This window comes from Saccostrea cucullata, unplaced genomic scaffold (assembly GCF_032062105.1).
Source record: "Saccostrea cucullata isolate Sc308-1 unplaced genomic scaffold, CSIRO_AGI_Scuc_v1 ctg3659, whole genome shotgun sequence".
NCBI lineage: Eukaryota > Metazoa > Mollusca > Bivalvia > Ostreida > Ostreidae > Saccostrea > Saccostrea cuccullata.
In genome coordinates, this window is record NW_026941150.1 from 62,083 (window position 1) to 80,440 (window position 18,358).

Consider the following 18,358-nt stretch of genomic DNA (forward strand, 5'->3'; position numbering starts at 1 on the left):
AAACTTTCTGTTAACTTTGTTAACTTGCCTTCTGATAAGCATCCTAGAAAGCTTTAATTTATTCTTGTGAAATGTTTTATTCATTAACTTCTGCCTTGGTATTTGTGACATGGATGGAAAAAGAAGTACAATTCAGCAATATTTTGATAAGTTAAAGTCATTTCGAAAAATATTCATGAGCCATGGTTGATTGTGCAAAATATTTGAAGGATGATTCCTTGTGCATTACGGAATGTGATCTATAAAATGAAAAATCCGAAAATAGCTATTTGGAACTCCTTAGATGTTTTCAAAAACCTGCAATCAAATTTCTGTTTCTGTGCAAGTGAACAAAAAGGTAAATAGACGCGAATTTAGGACAAATATTTAATATTGATCTTGCGTATTTATGTTTGAGACTTGTAAAATTATACATGTAGCAATATGAGGCCCATTGACGTCAAACACGAAGGCAGTCGCAAGAGATTTGCATGCATATTTGGCCTCCTTAGGGTCAGACACAGTGAAAGATTCGCACGAGATCTGCATGCATATATTAGACCCCCTTAGCTCCTGACTTATCGACCTGCCTTATTTACATTCCGGTAGAATAATCAAGATATAAACTCCACTAAACTCTCAAAGAGTTATCACAGAGAATTAATATCAAATGGAAATATAATGTAATGTACGATGGTGAGGCACATTTTGAAATTGTAACTTCCACACATCAGTAACTTCGTGGCGTTACTTCATGGGCGTTGGCACAATAGAGGTTGCAGCAATTCATTCTGTACGCCTAGGCAAAGTAAGTGTAATAAATCAGAATTAGTAAAGTGGATTAAAAAAGAATTTGAATCACTCAATCAAATTATTTTATGTGTAAAACTTGATATTTTAGCCAATCAAATGATTAGAATTATTAACCAATCAGTACAAGTTGAACAGAAAAAAGTATAAATAGAGGGATCAATATAGCTTCGTTTACTTTTGGTGTAACTCTTTGTCGAAATTAGGTGACTTAGGAAGGGTACCTGGGCTGTGTCGGGAAACAACAGAATTGTTAGTTAGACCACTTGGATCAGGGACCCATTTCCCTAGTGTCTGAGACTTTAGCTTGTGTTTAACCAAAAGTAAAACAGTGTCCTGTTGCTAGCTATGATGTCTTGGTGACTTAAGCTTGTGTTTGTGTGTCTTTAGATGTATCTTTGAGTGTCATTTTAGGGTGTGTTTTAGGTAGTAGCAGACTGTGTCGGGAAACAACAGAACAGTTAGTTAAACCACTCAGTCTGCAACTACAAGGATAAGGTTTGATCATTGTTTTGATAAATTATTGGTGATTCTTTTGTTATTGTTTGTTTTTAGTCAGTTTACCAATCACTAAGCGAACCCAATAGATATTAATTTGTACATAGTAATAACGTTACATAAGGTAATAGGTACTGGATCTTCGAAATGGACAAGGCTAAAAGCAGAGACAATACTCAGTAAGAGGCAGAAAAAAATGTTGCAGATAAAACAGGGTGTGGTGGGAATTTTATAAAGTAATAGAAAAGTCAACCAATTTACAGCTTGAGATGCAAAATACGTCTGTTCGTCTTCGTTTAAAAGAATATGAGGTACTAGGGTTCAATAAAATATCCTTCGAAATGGTGCACCCTTTGAGTAAGTGAGTAAGTACTTTATTTCTAATTCTGAGTCTTTGAGAACCATTGGCACTCCACATCTTAATATAGAGATACAATGAATGAGGGATAATCCAAAGCTTCGCGAACTAATTGAATAAAAGAAAAAGACTTTTTTGTCAATTGAAAAAAATTAAATACATATATTAGATGCAAAACGATTTTACTATTTAACTATTTTGATTAGTCATGAGACACATCTACTTATACGTATAATTCTTTTTTATTTTATGATAAGGAAATGTAATCTTTTCTGTGCGACACATACATGTATTTAGAACATTCAAATGTGAAATGAATTTCGTCTTCTATTGAGTTTGAGGTGCATGTGTTTACAGAAGAAAATGAGTTAACGATCGAGGCGAGAGAACTCTATAATTATATATAATGCGACAAACATGAAGTAAAAATTTGAAAGCTCATTTATATCAACATTTTCTTTAATATTTCATTTAGCATTAAAATATAGGTTAAGTATAAAGTCTGTATAATTTACATAAACTTACAAAGACTTAAATTATATGCCAAAGAAATAGCATACACACACTAAAGAGGACATAAAGAATCATTTTCTCATACTTTAGCAGAATTTTTCAATATGAGTGGGTCTCGCTCCTTTTTTAAAATGTTTAAAAATAATTCATTTTTTTAGTTCACAAAAACATGGAGCAAGGACAAACCATACCTTATTTAGAAGTACACTTTTAAACTGAACATTCACATATCGCCGAAAAATACTATGAGTCTATTCAGTCAAAGATTCCACTTTTCCACAGGCACTTGTTTCGGAAATAAATTTAATATTATACTAATGGGTTAAAATTTATTTCCTAAACAAGTTGCTTCATGTGGACTATTCATCAGGAGCTGTTAGTAGCATAAAGGTTTACTGTGTAAGTCTCAAAGAAATAAGACTACGGATTTTTATTGCCAGGGATCAACACCCATGAATCTCAAATTAATTTTCAAGAAGTGTAAATTTTTTTCGAGGCTAATTTTCGGGTCAAGTTATTTATTCTACAAATTAATTGTACACAAATCAACCGCTTCATACAATTAATGAAGTTTAAAAAGGATTTAAGGAAAATATTCCAGGAGTGTTAAAGTTGCTTTCATACAGAAATCCATACTTATTGTATTTTTTACAACCACAGTTTGCATACAAAAAATTATTCAAATTTAGAACATTATTTTTTTCCGTTTCATATATAGTATACAGGCACGTAATTATAATATTCCTCGGTTCGTAGCTAGGCGTAATAAGATCTTTCTTAATTTGCATTACAATAAAAATTCAAAGAAGCTCGGGGGTGGGGGGTAAAGTACACCAATATACCATCTATTCGTCTGGTGTCTTTGATATTTTGCGTTAATTTTATAAAAAGTAACTCCCCCTCCCTATCCGAAGGGTACCACTGGAAAAGGAAAGATCATCTTGTTTATTTTGATTAATGATTACAATCGAAATGAATATAATAAATGAACAAGATTCTGAATTAAAAATTTCTGTAGCTTATCGAAAATGCAATCATGCAGAGAAAAAATTGTAAAATTAATTTTTTAAAAATCAGCAATAACGTGTACTTAATTGTTAATTAACCCCCTACTGATCGATACTTTTTTTTAAGTACAAACAGGGATATATTTGGAGCCTTATTATACAGTACTTAATCGAGATTTTTAATGAAAAATCATAGCCATTATCATGATTATGTTTGCTCGCATTACAATTTAGATCCGCGCCCGCCCCAAACATAGCGAACTCGTAGCTTATTTTCCGGCCGCGCGCCTTGTGGATGTGTATCATCTTTCACATGATAAACTATTATTACTTAGTTCACGTGACTAACTGAGAGAATACACAAGTTAAACATACCAGGAGAAATCAACGGTTATCAAAAAGTCAACTTAATTATATCTCGTCCTCAGGTAGGTTTTTATCTTTTATCGATTGGAATTTTTAAAAAAGCAAATCTAGAGCAATTTGCATGAGGAACAATTTACGTCTTGAGATAGTGTGTAAAATAACAGTAACCGACGAAAGGTGTGGTTTGGCTTGTATTTTTTGGCAGTTGAACGTAAGTACTTTGAGCGAGAGAATGTACAATTGTGCATGCAGTTAAATTATTAACTTGGCATGTTAATTTTTATTTTATGCCTTCTGATTATCTCGACCCTGTTTTACTGCCGTGATTGTAACATAAGTATGTCAGCGTAAACAATATCCTTCGCTGGCTATTCCATTCATTCACACCAAGATAAATATTTTTGTAAACAGCCGGTAAATTGGGCTATTCATGCCGAGAACTTTAATTAAATTTTACACGCACAGAGAGAGCGAGAGAGAGAGAAGAGGGGGGGGGGATTCACTTGGATTTAGAACCCTTCCTTCATGTGCCGATCTGAAAATAAATATGACACCTTTTTATGTTGTTTAATATTGCAAAGTACCTGAAGAAAACCTTTGTAAAACAACTGGGAGCTTTAATCTTTGGAATCACATCAGAGCATTGCTCTATTTATAGATCAATTGGAGTTTTATGGGTGGTCCTTTATCCCTGAGCTGTTGAACCCCTACCCTCCAAGTGCCGTTTAAAAAAAATCTATCTAGATCCGCCACTGTCATTACGAGAAATAATACCGAAATTGTCCATAACTTTTCCTTCTCCGCCTATTTTAATAATGGAAATACAAAGAACTCTACATGTAACATGCTGACCTTAAAATTTATCTCCGCCATGCACATGTTATATCCAGGAAGGAAATATAAGTTGCTTGCGTAAATCAAAAGAAAGAAAGCAAGAATTGTTAAATGAGCTCAAGATATTAATAATATGTCCGGGATGCGAGATACAGTTTACAAAAATAAATATGTCAGCTATGAGCGGTATCCCTTCTAGTGGACATGTAACTATTTCTATGTCATGTTTTAAAATTTGTCTTATCATGTAATTTGTATTTCATACATGTTTATAGGATCCGATTATCCCGGATTTTATGACTAAATCTCATTTACATTGTTTACGAGTAAAAATGCGCAATCTGTTACTTGAAACACGTGTTCAACTGCGGAATTAACTGTACTCCATCATCTTACACATTATCAATCGATAATAAAAATAATTCCACCGTCTCTATGTTAAAAAAAAAAAAAAACGCTTTGTCGACTCTTACAATACATGAACGTCCTCATACATGTAACCTCCACACTGTCCCACACAAATTAAAATAAATTAATACTTGTTTTTCTTTGTAAGCAGTTCTGAGGACTATCGCTAGGTTCCAGAGAAAAGGTTAACGCGGAAGAGGGCTGGGGTTGGTGTGTGTGTTGGGGAGGGGGTGGAGGGTGGATGGGTGTCCCTGCTCTATGCTCAAATCATGCTAAATGGAAATTTTTTAGTGAGTTCTGATGCACTCATCAATAGTGTCATTTCAAACAAAATCTAGAAGCGTCAATTCATATTTGATTCGAGTATAATTATAAAAGAAAGATACAAACAACGTTCCATATGCACAACCCCCTTCGGAAGGCTACTGCACAAACTAAAGGAGATCTTGATAATTTACATGTACACATCGTCGTTAGTCAAAGGTTTACGGTCCGATCCACTCCTCTATGGGGCGGATCTTAAACCGTATAATTGGCTTACGAAGATGGAAGATGTATTTCTTGTACCATTGGTACATGTAAGTTCTCGGACGTTTCCTAGAGATTTTTCCAAACTCACTAGATACATGTACATGTAGGCCCGATGAGATGCGATTGAGTCCTGTACATGATGAAAAGATTTGCAATCTAAACATTTTCCCAGTTTCTTGAACATAGGTTGAACATCAAATGTAAATTTTCCTTTTATCATTTCAGGTAAATAACTAAAATGGGTAAGGGTGAAGGAGGCGCCGGAATTTTATGGGCCTTTCTGTGGTTTCTGGTTTTAATATTTCTCGGATGGCCGATCGCGTTCTTCATCGCTTGGTTGTACGTTCTTCTACTTCCATTTGGAGCCTGCATTGCACCAATCAAAGACGTTAACCAACAAATACTTCGAGTTGTGCAACTTCCGTTGACATGCGCAGAGAATATGGTTGGAATGAAACCCATGTGTTAAACATATATAATTTTTTAAATGTACTCTTGCATACTATGAAGGCAGCAAAGTACAAACTATCATGTTATTTATTTTATATCAAATGTTTATATTTTTAGTTGTTGTGTCTGCATGCATGCCATTTTACATTTTTGTATCCAAACATTAGAAACAAAATAAATGGAAACTTGTTACACCGTTTTCTGTTTTATAAACTTTTAGTTTCCTTAGGTATGTTTTTGGTCATCGAGCTGATTTTCTCCCAATGTTAGGCTTTTTTTAGTCAATTATGTACTTTGATTTCCAGTCTTTAAAACTTTTTTTTCAAAGTTTGTATTCTGCAGATTACTCTTTGCATTCAACAGTTAGAGAACTGGGTACTATTTTTTTTAGTTAATTAAGTTTAAGACTCTTTTTATCACCCCTCCCCCACCCTCACTATAGGTCTAAACATTTTTCTTTTTCAAACAAACATAAAAACAAAATATTTTGTTCACATACATCTGATTTTTTTAATTGCCACAATGTCATAAAAATGTATTGCTGATTTTTTTGTAGTCACTGGTAAACTATTACTTTTTTCCCCTTACAATATCAATTACACACACATGTTCAATTGTAATCAATTTGATCACATCATTCTATAAAATGTACTAAGAATTGATTATATTAACGTTTTTGTGGGAACTGTCTCATCTACACAATCTATATAAATGTCTAGTGGAAACAATGACAAACCTTGCATTATTTTCAAGTTTTCACATTATAAATTCATAATTCACAAAAAATTATTTAAAATATCACGACATATCAACCATCTTGCATTCATACTAATTTTAAAACACATTGCTTTCGATAAATACTGAAAAATAAACTTGAAATCAATGACCAGAAAGAAATTATCTTTTTACATGGCACTGATATTCTTTGGGAAAAAAATGTTGCTAAGAAAAACAAAATCTGAAACTAAATGCTTATTTTTAAGAACAATCTAAAAATAAGATTTTTTTACTATAATTGCATATACATTGTAAATGCATATTTTGGCAGATTTTTAAAATATGGATATGATGAAGAACGTTCTATACATATAAAATTATATCAAAGATATCAATTTTGAGAAGAATACAGAAAAATTGATAAGAAATCAGAGAAATTAAATATACCGTTCAGTGTAACTATCAATTAAGGTGAAAGCAGAAAAATGTATACAACTATATAATGTGTATTTTAAATTTTCCTGAACAGGCAGATACATGTTTAAATGTTACCATAACAAAGTATTGGTGAAGACTAACATTTTAAATATATTCAAACATTCTTTGAAAGTCTTCATTAATAATATTTTTTTTTAAAGTACATTAACATTCACTTATATTTAATGCACCTAAAAAATGTTCACGATGCCCATAAAGAAAAAAGAAATAGCCCTCAATATAATACTTTTTCAAGAAAAAAATACCACATATCCTACACATAATATCAATAAATTCCTTTTACTTTCCAATGTTGAATTCACTAAAAAATAAAAATATCAAAACCAATCATAACAAAATCAAAACAATGAATTGAGCCTTTTCTTCTTGAATCAATTACCCTTAAAAGTTCTCCCTTTATAAACTAGCTCTTTCCCCCCACATAAATTACCCAGTCACAATTATTCATGCAAATTATCTACACAATCAACTCTTTAATTCAGTGTCCACATCAGGAATAACTATGTCTTGATTGGGCTGGCCGCGGAATCACTGAAGTGTTTTGTGGATTCTATCCTATCATAACATTCGTCGTATCATGTAGTTTAGGATTCCCCCGTGTCTAAAGTAGGTCAGCTCCACTTCTGTGTCAAACCTCGTCTTCACTTGGAATGTTTTGCCGTTGCTCAGCTGAAAAGGGAGAAAAACATCATAACGATGGTCAACTGATTGATTAACAGTTAAACATGTTAAAAAATTATCAAAAGAATCGTACATAGTGGTAAAATAATGACATTGGTCAAATGATAAGGGATAAAGAAGATGGGCGCATTTGGCGGGTGATCTGCAGGAATCATTTGTACGAAACATTTATGGTTTAAATGTCAATGATTTGGTTGGCTGAACATACCTGGTCAGATTTTACAAAAACGTCCATGGTTTATTTTTTTCATTTAGTTTGAAAGACATTGTAAAATTGTAACTTTTATGTCCATTTTTTTCTAGGGGGTACTATAACATAGTAATATTTCACAAAAGATTAAACCTAAAATATATTAACTGCATAGATGCATGATACGTGTACATGTACTTTATTAAAATAGAAGATTAGAATTGATTTCACTTGAGAACCAAACTGAACCAAAATTCATCTAATTCAAAATTTTAATACATCAGTACATAAAAACGAAACTGACAAAATAAATGGTTGTTTGCCTGAATAAAAAAAAATTAACGCCCCATGCCAGGCTCGAACCAAAAGCTTTTTGCGTGGAGTGCACTGAACAGGTAGCCTAACTAACTGAGCTATCACCGCTACACATGTAAAGATGTTTTTAAAAGGACAAAGACGCACCACATTGACACATTTGGATTTTTTGGGGAAAAGTTCGTTTTTCGTGGTCTCTGGGTCTTCTCTCCATTTTTTTAAAAAGTGTATTCGTTTCTTTGAATTGAAATACACACAAATAACGTTTCAAAATCATGGAGAGAAGACCCAGACATAGAAAATTTTTAGAAAAACGTGTTTAAAAAAGTACCATTTTGTACCAAAAGTCTGATATGGCCAATTTTCAAGTTATTTTTTAGCAAATCAAAGCTCAATTTCGGGAAAATATTTTCCGTTCCTGTTGCACAGGAACCCGATAAATTAAAAAAATGTTAAAATTTCATGTGACATGTCAATAAATTTTTCACTTTTCAAGTACGCCCAGGTTCCTGCCGAATGCCAATCAAAAGCGCCCTCGTTCTTTGTAAAACAATTTTACTACTAAATACAGACAATATTCTTGTTATTATGTCATTCAAGATGGTTCAAAATATACAAAACCAACAACCAATTTACACTGAACTGATTTGGTTTCACTTAAAAATACGGCATGGTACCACTGATCATATCAATATCTACCGTGTACCTCTATCCTTTTTTCCCCACAATTCTAATAAACAAGAACCATTTCAATACAAAGAATGTTGACCTTGACATTTATCACCACTCACCTTGACCTCTAACACTTGACCTGCGGTGAGGTTATCTGGGATGTCTACAGAGTAGGTCTCGGTACCAGTCAGCCCCAGGGTCTCGGCTGTCTGTCCCTCTAAGTACTGGAACGGAATGATACCCATCCCGACCAAGTTACTGCGATGGATTCGTTCATAACTCTCTGCTATAACGGCCTTAATTCCCTGTTGAAAAAAAAAAATCAAGATTGTTGTACATGCATTGATTCTTGCAACTACAGTAACAAATGTAGCAACCACAAGTCAAATTTTAAATTTAGTATATACCACTTGTGTTATATATCAAATTAAAGCTTATAAAAAATTGTTTACGAAAAATATAATTTCGAAATTTTCTGGTCAAGCATTGTTACTAAAAATAGATTGCGAAATGTAAAGGTATTGTTCTAGTGTGTGACCACTTTTCTGAAGAAAATACCTACTAGTTGTAGCATTGAGGTCAAAACTTAAGGTAATTTAAGGTAATGTATTCAAAATATAATCTCTCTCTTCTTATTTCCTTTGCCCAGAATCAGAGTTATTAAAGTTCAATTGCATCAAACACCTAGATTGACTTAAATCATCAGATAGTGAGAGTCTTCTTCCAGTATAATAAATTGGGTCACATGGGACACGCAACGTTGCGTTGACGTTATGCTTATAAAAAGACGTCAACAAATCCAATCAATAAAAATGATCACAAATTAATTTAAAACAAGATTTGTTTGTGAAACACTATGCGCCCGGAAACGACAAAATATTAAAAAAAAAACTTTTTGGCACATATGTCACAGTCAAGGTCACAAGGCAATTGACCTTGGTGTCATTTGAGAGAACATGATTAGTAAAATATGGATACAAAAAATGAAGTCTCTATTTCTTGCGGTTCAAAAGTAATTGCAAAGGTTAACTAAAAACGAAAAAAACTATTTTTAACATACAGGTCACAGTCAAGGTCACTGGGTTTTTGTCTTTAATAACTAGAAATTTAAAGACTGTATTTATCCTTTTGTAAAATTAATCTTTGTGTTGGGCACAATGCTTGCAATTACAAAATTCCGTGGCAGATCAAAGGGGGTCGCATCCGCCCCCTAAAATTGTCAAAGTTAGCGTAAATCATAGTTTCGTCGAGAAAATGTAAAAATGTCCACTCGGTTAACCTCAATTTTTCCTACAAAATCTCTAGAATTCAGCTTAAACCAGACCCCTGCCGATTATGGGCGCCCCCTCTAACTTTAATTCCTGGATCCGCGCATGGGATTTATAGAGAGTCAGAGTGATAAATTATATAGCCCTAAGGAAACTAAGAATCATGAATTTTTGATATAAATTATTAAAAACAAAAAGTTGTATCTTAAATTCTTCATACGAAACATTTGATATGATGCGGAGAATTGGTAATGAACTAGTATTAACTGGGAGCGTGGTGTAAATCTTAAATTATTCCGATATGTAAGTGGAGACTAATATTCTGAATAACTAAAAAAACTAGAAGAATATAAGTCATAGATATGACAGCAGCATATGATAAATTCTGAAAAAGGAGGGGGAATTTAATTTAAAATTCCTTTGAACATTTAATTAAACATGTAGATCTTTCCTAATGTGTGTTAAAGGTTGTCCGAATTTTTTTGTGAATTATTAAAGCTCTCTCTCTCTCTCTCTAGATCTCTCTCTCTCTAGATCTCTCTCTCTCTCTCTCTCTGATGTAAAACATTTGATTTGCCCCGCTTTTGAGAAAGCGATCGAGGTTTCTTTAAATCTTATTCGTCTGTCTGTTTGTCAGTCAGACTGTAAATCTGTTTGTATGTCACAAAAATTCAACCTTGGTCATCTCTTTAGAATTGGAACAGAGAAGAGATGGAATTTTATATTATTCATGTGTTCTAAATACACTACAAGAAACCAATATATTGTCGCAAGCGTCAAAAATCGGCCGCAAAAACAATTAATTGTTCCTTTGATATAGTAATAAGAAACTGAAATTTGCGTGATCTGTTTTTGAAATTTCTTACATTTATCTATTAAAATATCCTCGTGACTTAAAAAACACATGCATGCGACATTGCCAATTTTCTTCATGCATAATGCATATACAATAAACTGTATTTGTATAAGCAAACTGTCCATAGACTTCTGCGTATCTGCACTCAGTTTGGTACTTGTAAACGAACTATGGTAGAAGTTTAATGTTAAAGTAGTTTTCGCAACAAATATAAAATATGTGGGGCTCCTCGCTCTCTCTTAGAGAATGTTAACAACCCCCCCCCCCCCCCCCCTCCAACTCCCCCAAGATCCACAACTACATTTCTTCTCTTTCAAGTCTCTGTCATGTTAGAGTTTGTCAATCAGGATTGGATGAAACATTTACCCCCCAATATTTATAAAATTTTGATTTTATGATTATTGTGCTTTTTGTTGAACATTTAAAATAGCTTTTTTTAATATTCTATATAATATAAATATTAAATATTTTTATTTAAATTGTTCTAAGTCCGCAGAAACGCACAGCGACTTCAAACTTTCATATCAAGTAACCGACCGCCTCCTGGCGGCCCCTAATAATTTTTTACCTCATGAACTTGATCTTGAAGTTCGAAATACTTTTCAAAAACTTGAACCTTGGTCATAACTTTTGAATGAGAAAAGATACAAAGTCACAAGCCACGGTTTGGCGTCCGCTTACTAGTATGTGATAGGATTGTACATTTTAGTCGTGGTTTGTGACGATGGAAAATGCACTGTATAGAGCTTTCATATTTCATATGTATATTATCATTTCTAAATACACTATGGATTTTGACCTTGTGACCTTGAACCTTGACGTTTGATATACTTTTCAAAAATGCAATTTTCCCCTAATAACTTCTGATTGAGAAGAGATAATACTTTCATATTTAACATGTTCATTGATATGATTTCTGACCCCCTTGATCTGGGCCTATATGTTTGACCTAATTTTCAAAAAATCAACTTTAGTTATAACTTTTGAATGACATATTATAGGGCGTTCATATTTGGAACAATATGCCATAAATAATGTAATATTACCCACATAGAGACAAACAGCCAGTAAAACAAATTAAAGATTTTGTCTATACACGTACATGTATAGTACATGTACATCGGTGCATGCAGCACTTTCATCCCCATGTATGTTCATTAAATTAGATGTCAATGTCTAAGACATTTGATATACACTTTAAATTTTTTTTTCATCACGTAAACGAAATTTTTCATAAGTGAATTCTTCAATACTGTTTTAATAACCAAAAAGTACAATCTGAAAAGAGTCAGAAATAAAAATTTTAAAATGTAAGAAATAAAAACTAAAACATGTCGGCCATGAAAAGTTGAAATATCGAAAAATTTCCAATCGGCAATCCTCGGCTGACTCCGCTAGGCTCCATTCAAACTTCCGAGGTGCGATATATGAGCCGCCTGAGATGTTCTAGGTGAAAAATACCAGAAATGAAATGCAGCTGGGGCACCACAATTTTAATTTCTTGTTTAAAAATTTTAGACCTCTTTGATGCATCAGTAATATTATTTTGCCTATTTGAATTTTACTATTCATCCGTCTACCCATCCATATGTTCATATTCTACATATAGGCATCGAAACCGAGGGGGTGGGGGTGGTAAGGGGGGGGGTATAGAGGTCTTAACCCCCCCTTTTTTTCAAAGATAGATATTTTTAGGCATTGAAAATTGTGTTTTACCTTTTTTGTTGGTTTAGCCCCCCCCCCCCACTTTCAATCAGCCACCCCACTTTCAATTTGTTTCCGACTTTTATGCCCTAACATGCATGTAATTTATTGTTAGTGTTGTAATCAAGAATACTTAGAAATTTCAGAGATAGTATTTACCAGTCAAATATAATCTAGGTAAAATAATAAAATCTACACAACGTATTAGATTAAATGCATATGATCTATACCCATGGAAAACGAATCAAGAATATTTGTAGGCCTTTTTGTCTCTTGAAAAAAAATGAGCACCTGGCAAATACTATTTTTACATTTGTGTCGTATATAAAAATAATAAAAACATATGTATTAAGTTTCAATAAAATGCCAATGTATGGATATAAACTGTATTTCAATGAGAAAAAAATCATATGAGACAAGCTGAATGAACGTTATAAAAAAAAAGATATCCCACGTACCAAAAGTACAAAATTTTCTGTGACATGAATTTTGTAAACACGTTCTTCTGGTATTTAGCATATCATACAATAAGCTTATTTATTCATGAACTCAATTGAATTTATTTACATTTCTTTTAATAAAAAAATCAGAAGGCTATTGTATTTTTTTTCTTTACACTAGATACTTGTTTTCTTACATATTTATTTTATTTCTTACTCATGATTATAATTTTTTATTGCTTCAAAATTATAACGTCAATTTTACTTTATAGAAGTTTTCTTTTTCAGTCCTAATCATCGTTCCTTGTTTTATATTTTTGACATTTTTAATTAGTATTTTTCTTAGATAAAAAATTATTATATTTAAAACTACCCCTTCGGGTACCCTATAAAAAAGACACCGAGAGTTATCCCCCTCTGAATATTTCTATAGTTACAGTAAACAAACTCCATTACAAAACAATTTCCATGAATCGTGGAGGGCGTGAAAATGACGTCAAATATCATTCGCGCTGGCTATATGTTGTGTTGTTATTTGAAAGATCGCTTCTTAGCGCCGATGTAAGGAAAATAAATCTACACAGTTTCTTAAAGAGGAGAAGATTCTCTTTCGATCTATTATTGTAACACATATGCAACCGGTTCGTCAAACGAGTGAAAATACTCTCCGAAAAAATGCTTACATTTGACTATCCATAATCATAGCAATATACGAATCTGGCTGGTCGTGTTTGGTATCATTATATTCAGAATAATCAGCTGTATCTACCACTGTACAAAGAAATCTGAATATATCCTCTGTTGTCCTATAAACAGCGGAATAAAAGAATGCGGTTTTTACGATGCGCTAAAATCGTGACGTTTTATTTCAGAACAGGCTTGAACATTTGATAGGAATTAAAACAAAAAACAGCGATAAAAAATTATAAAATTATAATTTTTAGATTGTTTAACAATTCATCTTTACAGTTCAATTAGATTTTTTGAAGTTAGAGACACGAAAGTATGTTAAATACGCTTTTTAAAACTGGTAGTTTTGTATACTGTCACATAGCGTAATAAATAACGTAAAATGACTTGTGGATGCTAACAAATGCTTTTATTGAAGTGCCGAAGACAGACAAATTTGTTTCCATTTAACTCATGTTCATTATATCTATTCTACTTCACTGTTTGTCCCATGTAAAAATCTTTGTCTTTTTACGCAAAGTAAGTAAATCTGTCTCCATGACATCTCCAAATTTTACAATTATATTCATTCCTAAAATCTCCTTACCAGTATCCAGGGTCCCTTGGCGGCCCAGTCCCGGGACGACCCTGACCCATATTCCTTCCCAGCAAGAACTATGACCTGTCGACCCTCCTTCTTGTACCTCTCAGAGGCATCAAATATGTCCATCTACAGGGAAAAAAATGAAAACAATCTTGAGTTTGGCATTAAATGATGGCAAATGTGATGTTAGATTAAGGAATTCTTTCCAAGTAAAATAGAGAAGAGCGTTATTGGAAAAACTTTATTTCCAAAATTGCTTTGGTCAAGATGATTGAATAATGAATACAGTGAATAGGACCTAGCAAGGGATGAAAAGGTTGGTGTAGGAAAAAAAAATCAGAGATGATAATCAGAATGCAACTGATCCAAATCAGAACTGGACCTACCCAAAATGAAAAATAATAATCAATTTAAGATTGCCTTTGGTTGTAAGCAGCACAGAAATGATAGCTACTTTTTAAATAAACCAAGAGACTTATTTCTTCTCTAACCTCATCACTGGATGGAATGTGTCTGGTCCTAGGACCGGCTTTGCTCATGAATTTGTTGACTAGACGAATATTGGCAAAGGTTCCTCTGGACATCACGGCATCGTTACCTCTACGAGATCCATACGAGTTAAACTCACGAGGGGTTAACCTGTAAAGAAAACATACAACTTTAATGACTAAAATCAGCTTCCTTTTCAGGTCAAACACAGACCTGCCTACCCTTTTCGTTGCAAGGGTGTAATTTATGAAAATATTTGGTGGAATTTCAGAGGTAAAAGCGTAATTAATCATGTTTTCCTATTTTGTTGTTTTACAAACAGTTTTTTATTTTCTTTCAAAACCACCAAAAATGTACATAAATAAACAAACCTGGCATAAACTTTTCTTTTTCGAATCATCTATTGGCAAAAAAAGTGTTGTAAAATACCAGCATCCTACATTTAACTCAAATCAACCACACACCCTTAATGGAGCATTTGGTCAATATGCATTAAATCACTTAATTAAAGGTCTGCGTTTGGATGTTTATAAAAATTGTGCATGTTTATACAAATTGCACATAACACTTTTTTTGTTTTAAACACTTACATTTCTCTATCTTGTTCAAAGCAATATTAAAATGAACTAAATTGAGCATAGAAAAGGGTGTATTTATTGCAATGTCATTTAATAGTTTACATAAGCCGTGCCTTCTGGTGTTCTTCGTCGCCCGCGTGGCGCAATGGTTAGAGCGTCTGCTCTAAATTCAAGAAGAAAGGAGTCAATCATTACGTCTCAGGTTTGAATCCCAAAGTGGGACGTGCCAGGCGCGTAGCTGCCCATACGCAAGTACGCAAGTGCGTACACATCATTTTCCAAAAAGAAAGAAAGAGGGATAAAAGAAAAGAAGGAAAAAAAGAAAGCTCTGGAGAAATTTATTCGGGGAAAAAGAGACACTACCTGTGTTTCAAATTATTTTGCGTCTTATTGTTTCGATTCAAATTTTGTTCAGCATGTCTGCACATTCAAATTTAGTCCTTTATAAAATCAATTCCAAAAACATCTTTCAACATTCTTGAGGAAAAAAATATTGTTGAACCAAAATTTTCAACTGTTATTCCTCGTAATCCTGATTATCCGGACAAATATTTGATGAAAGAAAGCGATCTAAGGGACTTTAATCGAAAGAAAAAGTTACAAAGGTCTTGGACAACTATACCAATTTTTAATTTTTAAGATTTTTAATTTCCGTAGAGGTAATGAATAAATGTCGTTAAACAATTTAAAGTATGGTGAACAAAGTAAATAATAATATAGCTTCTTTTACTGATGTTACCAATTTAAAGAATTATATTATAATTGAAGCATTCTCAAATCGTTTCAGCTATCACTCGAATCGTTTCAGCTATCAAATATGAAGGTAATCAAAAGATAACAACACCCCTGTTTATATTTTGAAATATTTAAACTCCAATGATAACGATATTGAAATTGCTACTCTTTTTTATCTTGATACACTTGGAAATTTTTTTCCAATAACAAAATATGCGTAAATTAATTTGATTAATTATTGTTCTCTTCCCGAAGTATCGAAGGAAGCAGTATATAACTTAGCTAAGTGTTTGCTCGAGAAAAGTGATTATCATGATTTTTTTTTGCAAGAAAATGACTGAAAAATTTCGTAAAATCCAGGAGTTTCCGGGGGCTTCCCCCTGGGTCCCCAGCAGGGCTTCGCCCTGGACCCACTGGTGGCCTGAAGGGGGCCCCAAGACCCCTGACCGTTTTCTGCTTACACTTCATGCCCATGCTGGCTACGCGCCTGCGTGCAGACCGGTCCTACGGATGAGACCTAAAAACCGAGGTCCTGTGTCGCAGTTGGTGCTAACACAAAAAAGATCCCTTACTGCTAAAAGACCCGAGTGCAGAACAAAATTTGTAACTCTCCACCGCCAATCGTTGGCGTCTCCATATGAGTGAAAAATTCTTGAGAGGGACATTAATAAACATACTATTAATCAATCATCTCGTATTCTACCGAATCTCTGCCATACCGGTTTTCATATAACTACTAGTCCTCTATTAATAACTTTAACAAAAACTTCTCATATCATTTCAGCAGGTCGAAATTGGACTCTAAATTGAGACGTTCATAATTGATTTCAACCAAAATATGAAAAGCGTAAAATTAATATCAGTGGAGTAATAGCGTAATTTTGTGGTAAAAAGCGGAAGAATTACACAAAAAGCGGAAGGGTAAGCAGGTCTGCAAACAATTAACTTAAAGTGAATTTAATTTTTAACATTAAACAAAATGAAAGCAAAGAAAATTTCATTCCAGGATGCTGCATAATTTTTGGAAAAGTAATGTCTGGAAAAAATGTGGGGAGGAAGGGGAACAAAGCTCCCCACTCACTCCCCCCCCTCCCTGCATGCCTGTCACTATACATAAAATAGATACACAAATTGTAAAACATTTTTAAACTTTAGGAGATATGAACAAAAGATGTTTTTTTCTGAAGCCAAAGAATTCAACATCCCAAAGAAAGATCATTATAAAGGATACTTAATGCGGTGTGGATTTTTCATAATTTCACTCAGAAGAGCTTACAAGTCCTAAAAGCTCAGAATACCTACCCTCTGTTGCCTAGGTAACGTGCTGCGGGGCTGTTTCTAGCGATACTGCCAGCAGGGGATATGTGATCCGTGGTCACGGAATCTCCCAAGTTAAGTAAAACGTGGGCATCTTTGATGCTTTCTAGTTTAGCGACTTCTTTACCCTTTTATGAAAATAAAATCATGAAAAACCTTCAATGTAAAAATTGAACTCCATAGGTATAAAAAAATCAGTAATCGTTATTGAGGACCAAACCTTACCATGTTCTCAAAGAAAGGTGGTGACTTAATATAGGTTGACTTCTCGTCCCATGGATAAAGCATGCCTTCAGGAGCTACTAAGGAGTTCCAGCGTTTGTTTCCTTGCTGTTAAATAAAGATTTCAAACATTAATTATGATAAACAAGGATCAGAGATATTTTACAGAACATTTCCAGAGAACATTTTCTGTCTAGTGTAAGTTTAAATCACTCCTGCTGAAATGTGTAAAAAAAAAATTATTTAAACAATTTTCTAGACAGTAGAAAATAAAATACATTCTATTTCCAGTATGTAAGCATAAGAGTTCTTCGTGCGCTCTTTTGTGAAAAAGTTGGCAAATGTACAAATGCTTATCGGTCCCTGACAAAGTGTGCAAGAATAATTTGAAACCAAACCTGGATTCTTGAGTAGACATCAGTAAACATTGCAGGGACAACAAATTCTTTCTCCACTGCCTGTAATAAAATACAACATTAGCACACATGTAAGAACATTAATAATTTTATGAATGATACAGAAATTCTGACTAATTATGTTTACATTTAGCCTTTTTTTTTTAAAGTGAACCATTTTTATGTGAAGCTTAGAATATAAGCTCAACAATACATTTAATTTTTACCCCCCCCCCCCTTTACTCCTTTTCAAT

At 33.4% G+C, this 18,358-nt stretch overlaps 1 protein-coding gene and 1 long non-coding RNA gene across 3 annotated transcripts in view; one reads left to right on the top strand and one right to left on the bottom strand.

Annotated features, from left to right (window-relative positions):
* The first annotated feature begins 3,442 nt into the window (after positions 1-3,442).
* Positions 3,443-5,946, top strand: LOC134257314 (uncharacterized). The gene is made up of 2 exons (XR_009989896.1): positions 3,443-3,593; positions 5,530-5,946. It is a non-coding gene; the product is annotated as an uncharacterized LOC134257314 (long non-coding RNA).
* Positions 5,947-6,239: 293 nt separating this feature from the next.
* LOC134257312 (cytoplasmic aconitate hydratase-like) overlaps positions 6,240-18,358 on the bottom strand; it is a 29,640-nt gene continuing 17,521 nt past the window's right edge. For both annotated transcript variants that reach the window (XM_062739947.1, XM_062739946.1), the window contains 7 exons: positions 18,108-18,167; positions 17,713-17,817; positions 17,473-17,615; positions 14,860-15,007; positions 14,372-14,494; positions 8,947-9,132; positions 6,240-7,638 (listed from right to left, as the gene is read on the bottom strand). In XM_062739947.1, the coding sequence (XP_062595931.1) occupies positions 7,528-7,638; positions 8,947-9,132; positions 14,372-14,494; positions 14,860-15,007; positions 17,473-17,615; positions 17,713-17,817; positions 18,108-18,167 (876 nt within the window). In that variant the 3' untranslated portion in view covers positions 6,240-7,527. The remainder of the gene's footprint in view (positions 7,639-8,946; positions 9,133-14,371; positions 14,495-14,859; positions 15,008-17,472; positions 17,616-17,712; positions 17,818-18,107; positions 18,168-18,358) is intronic.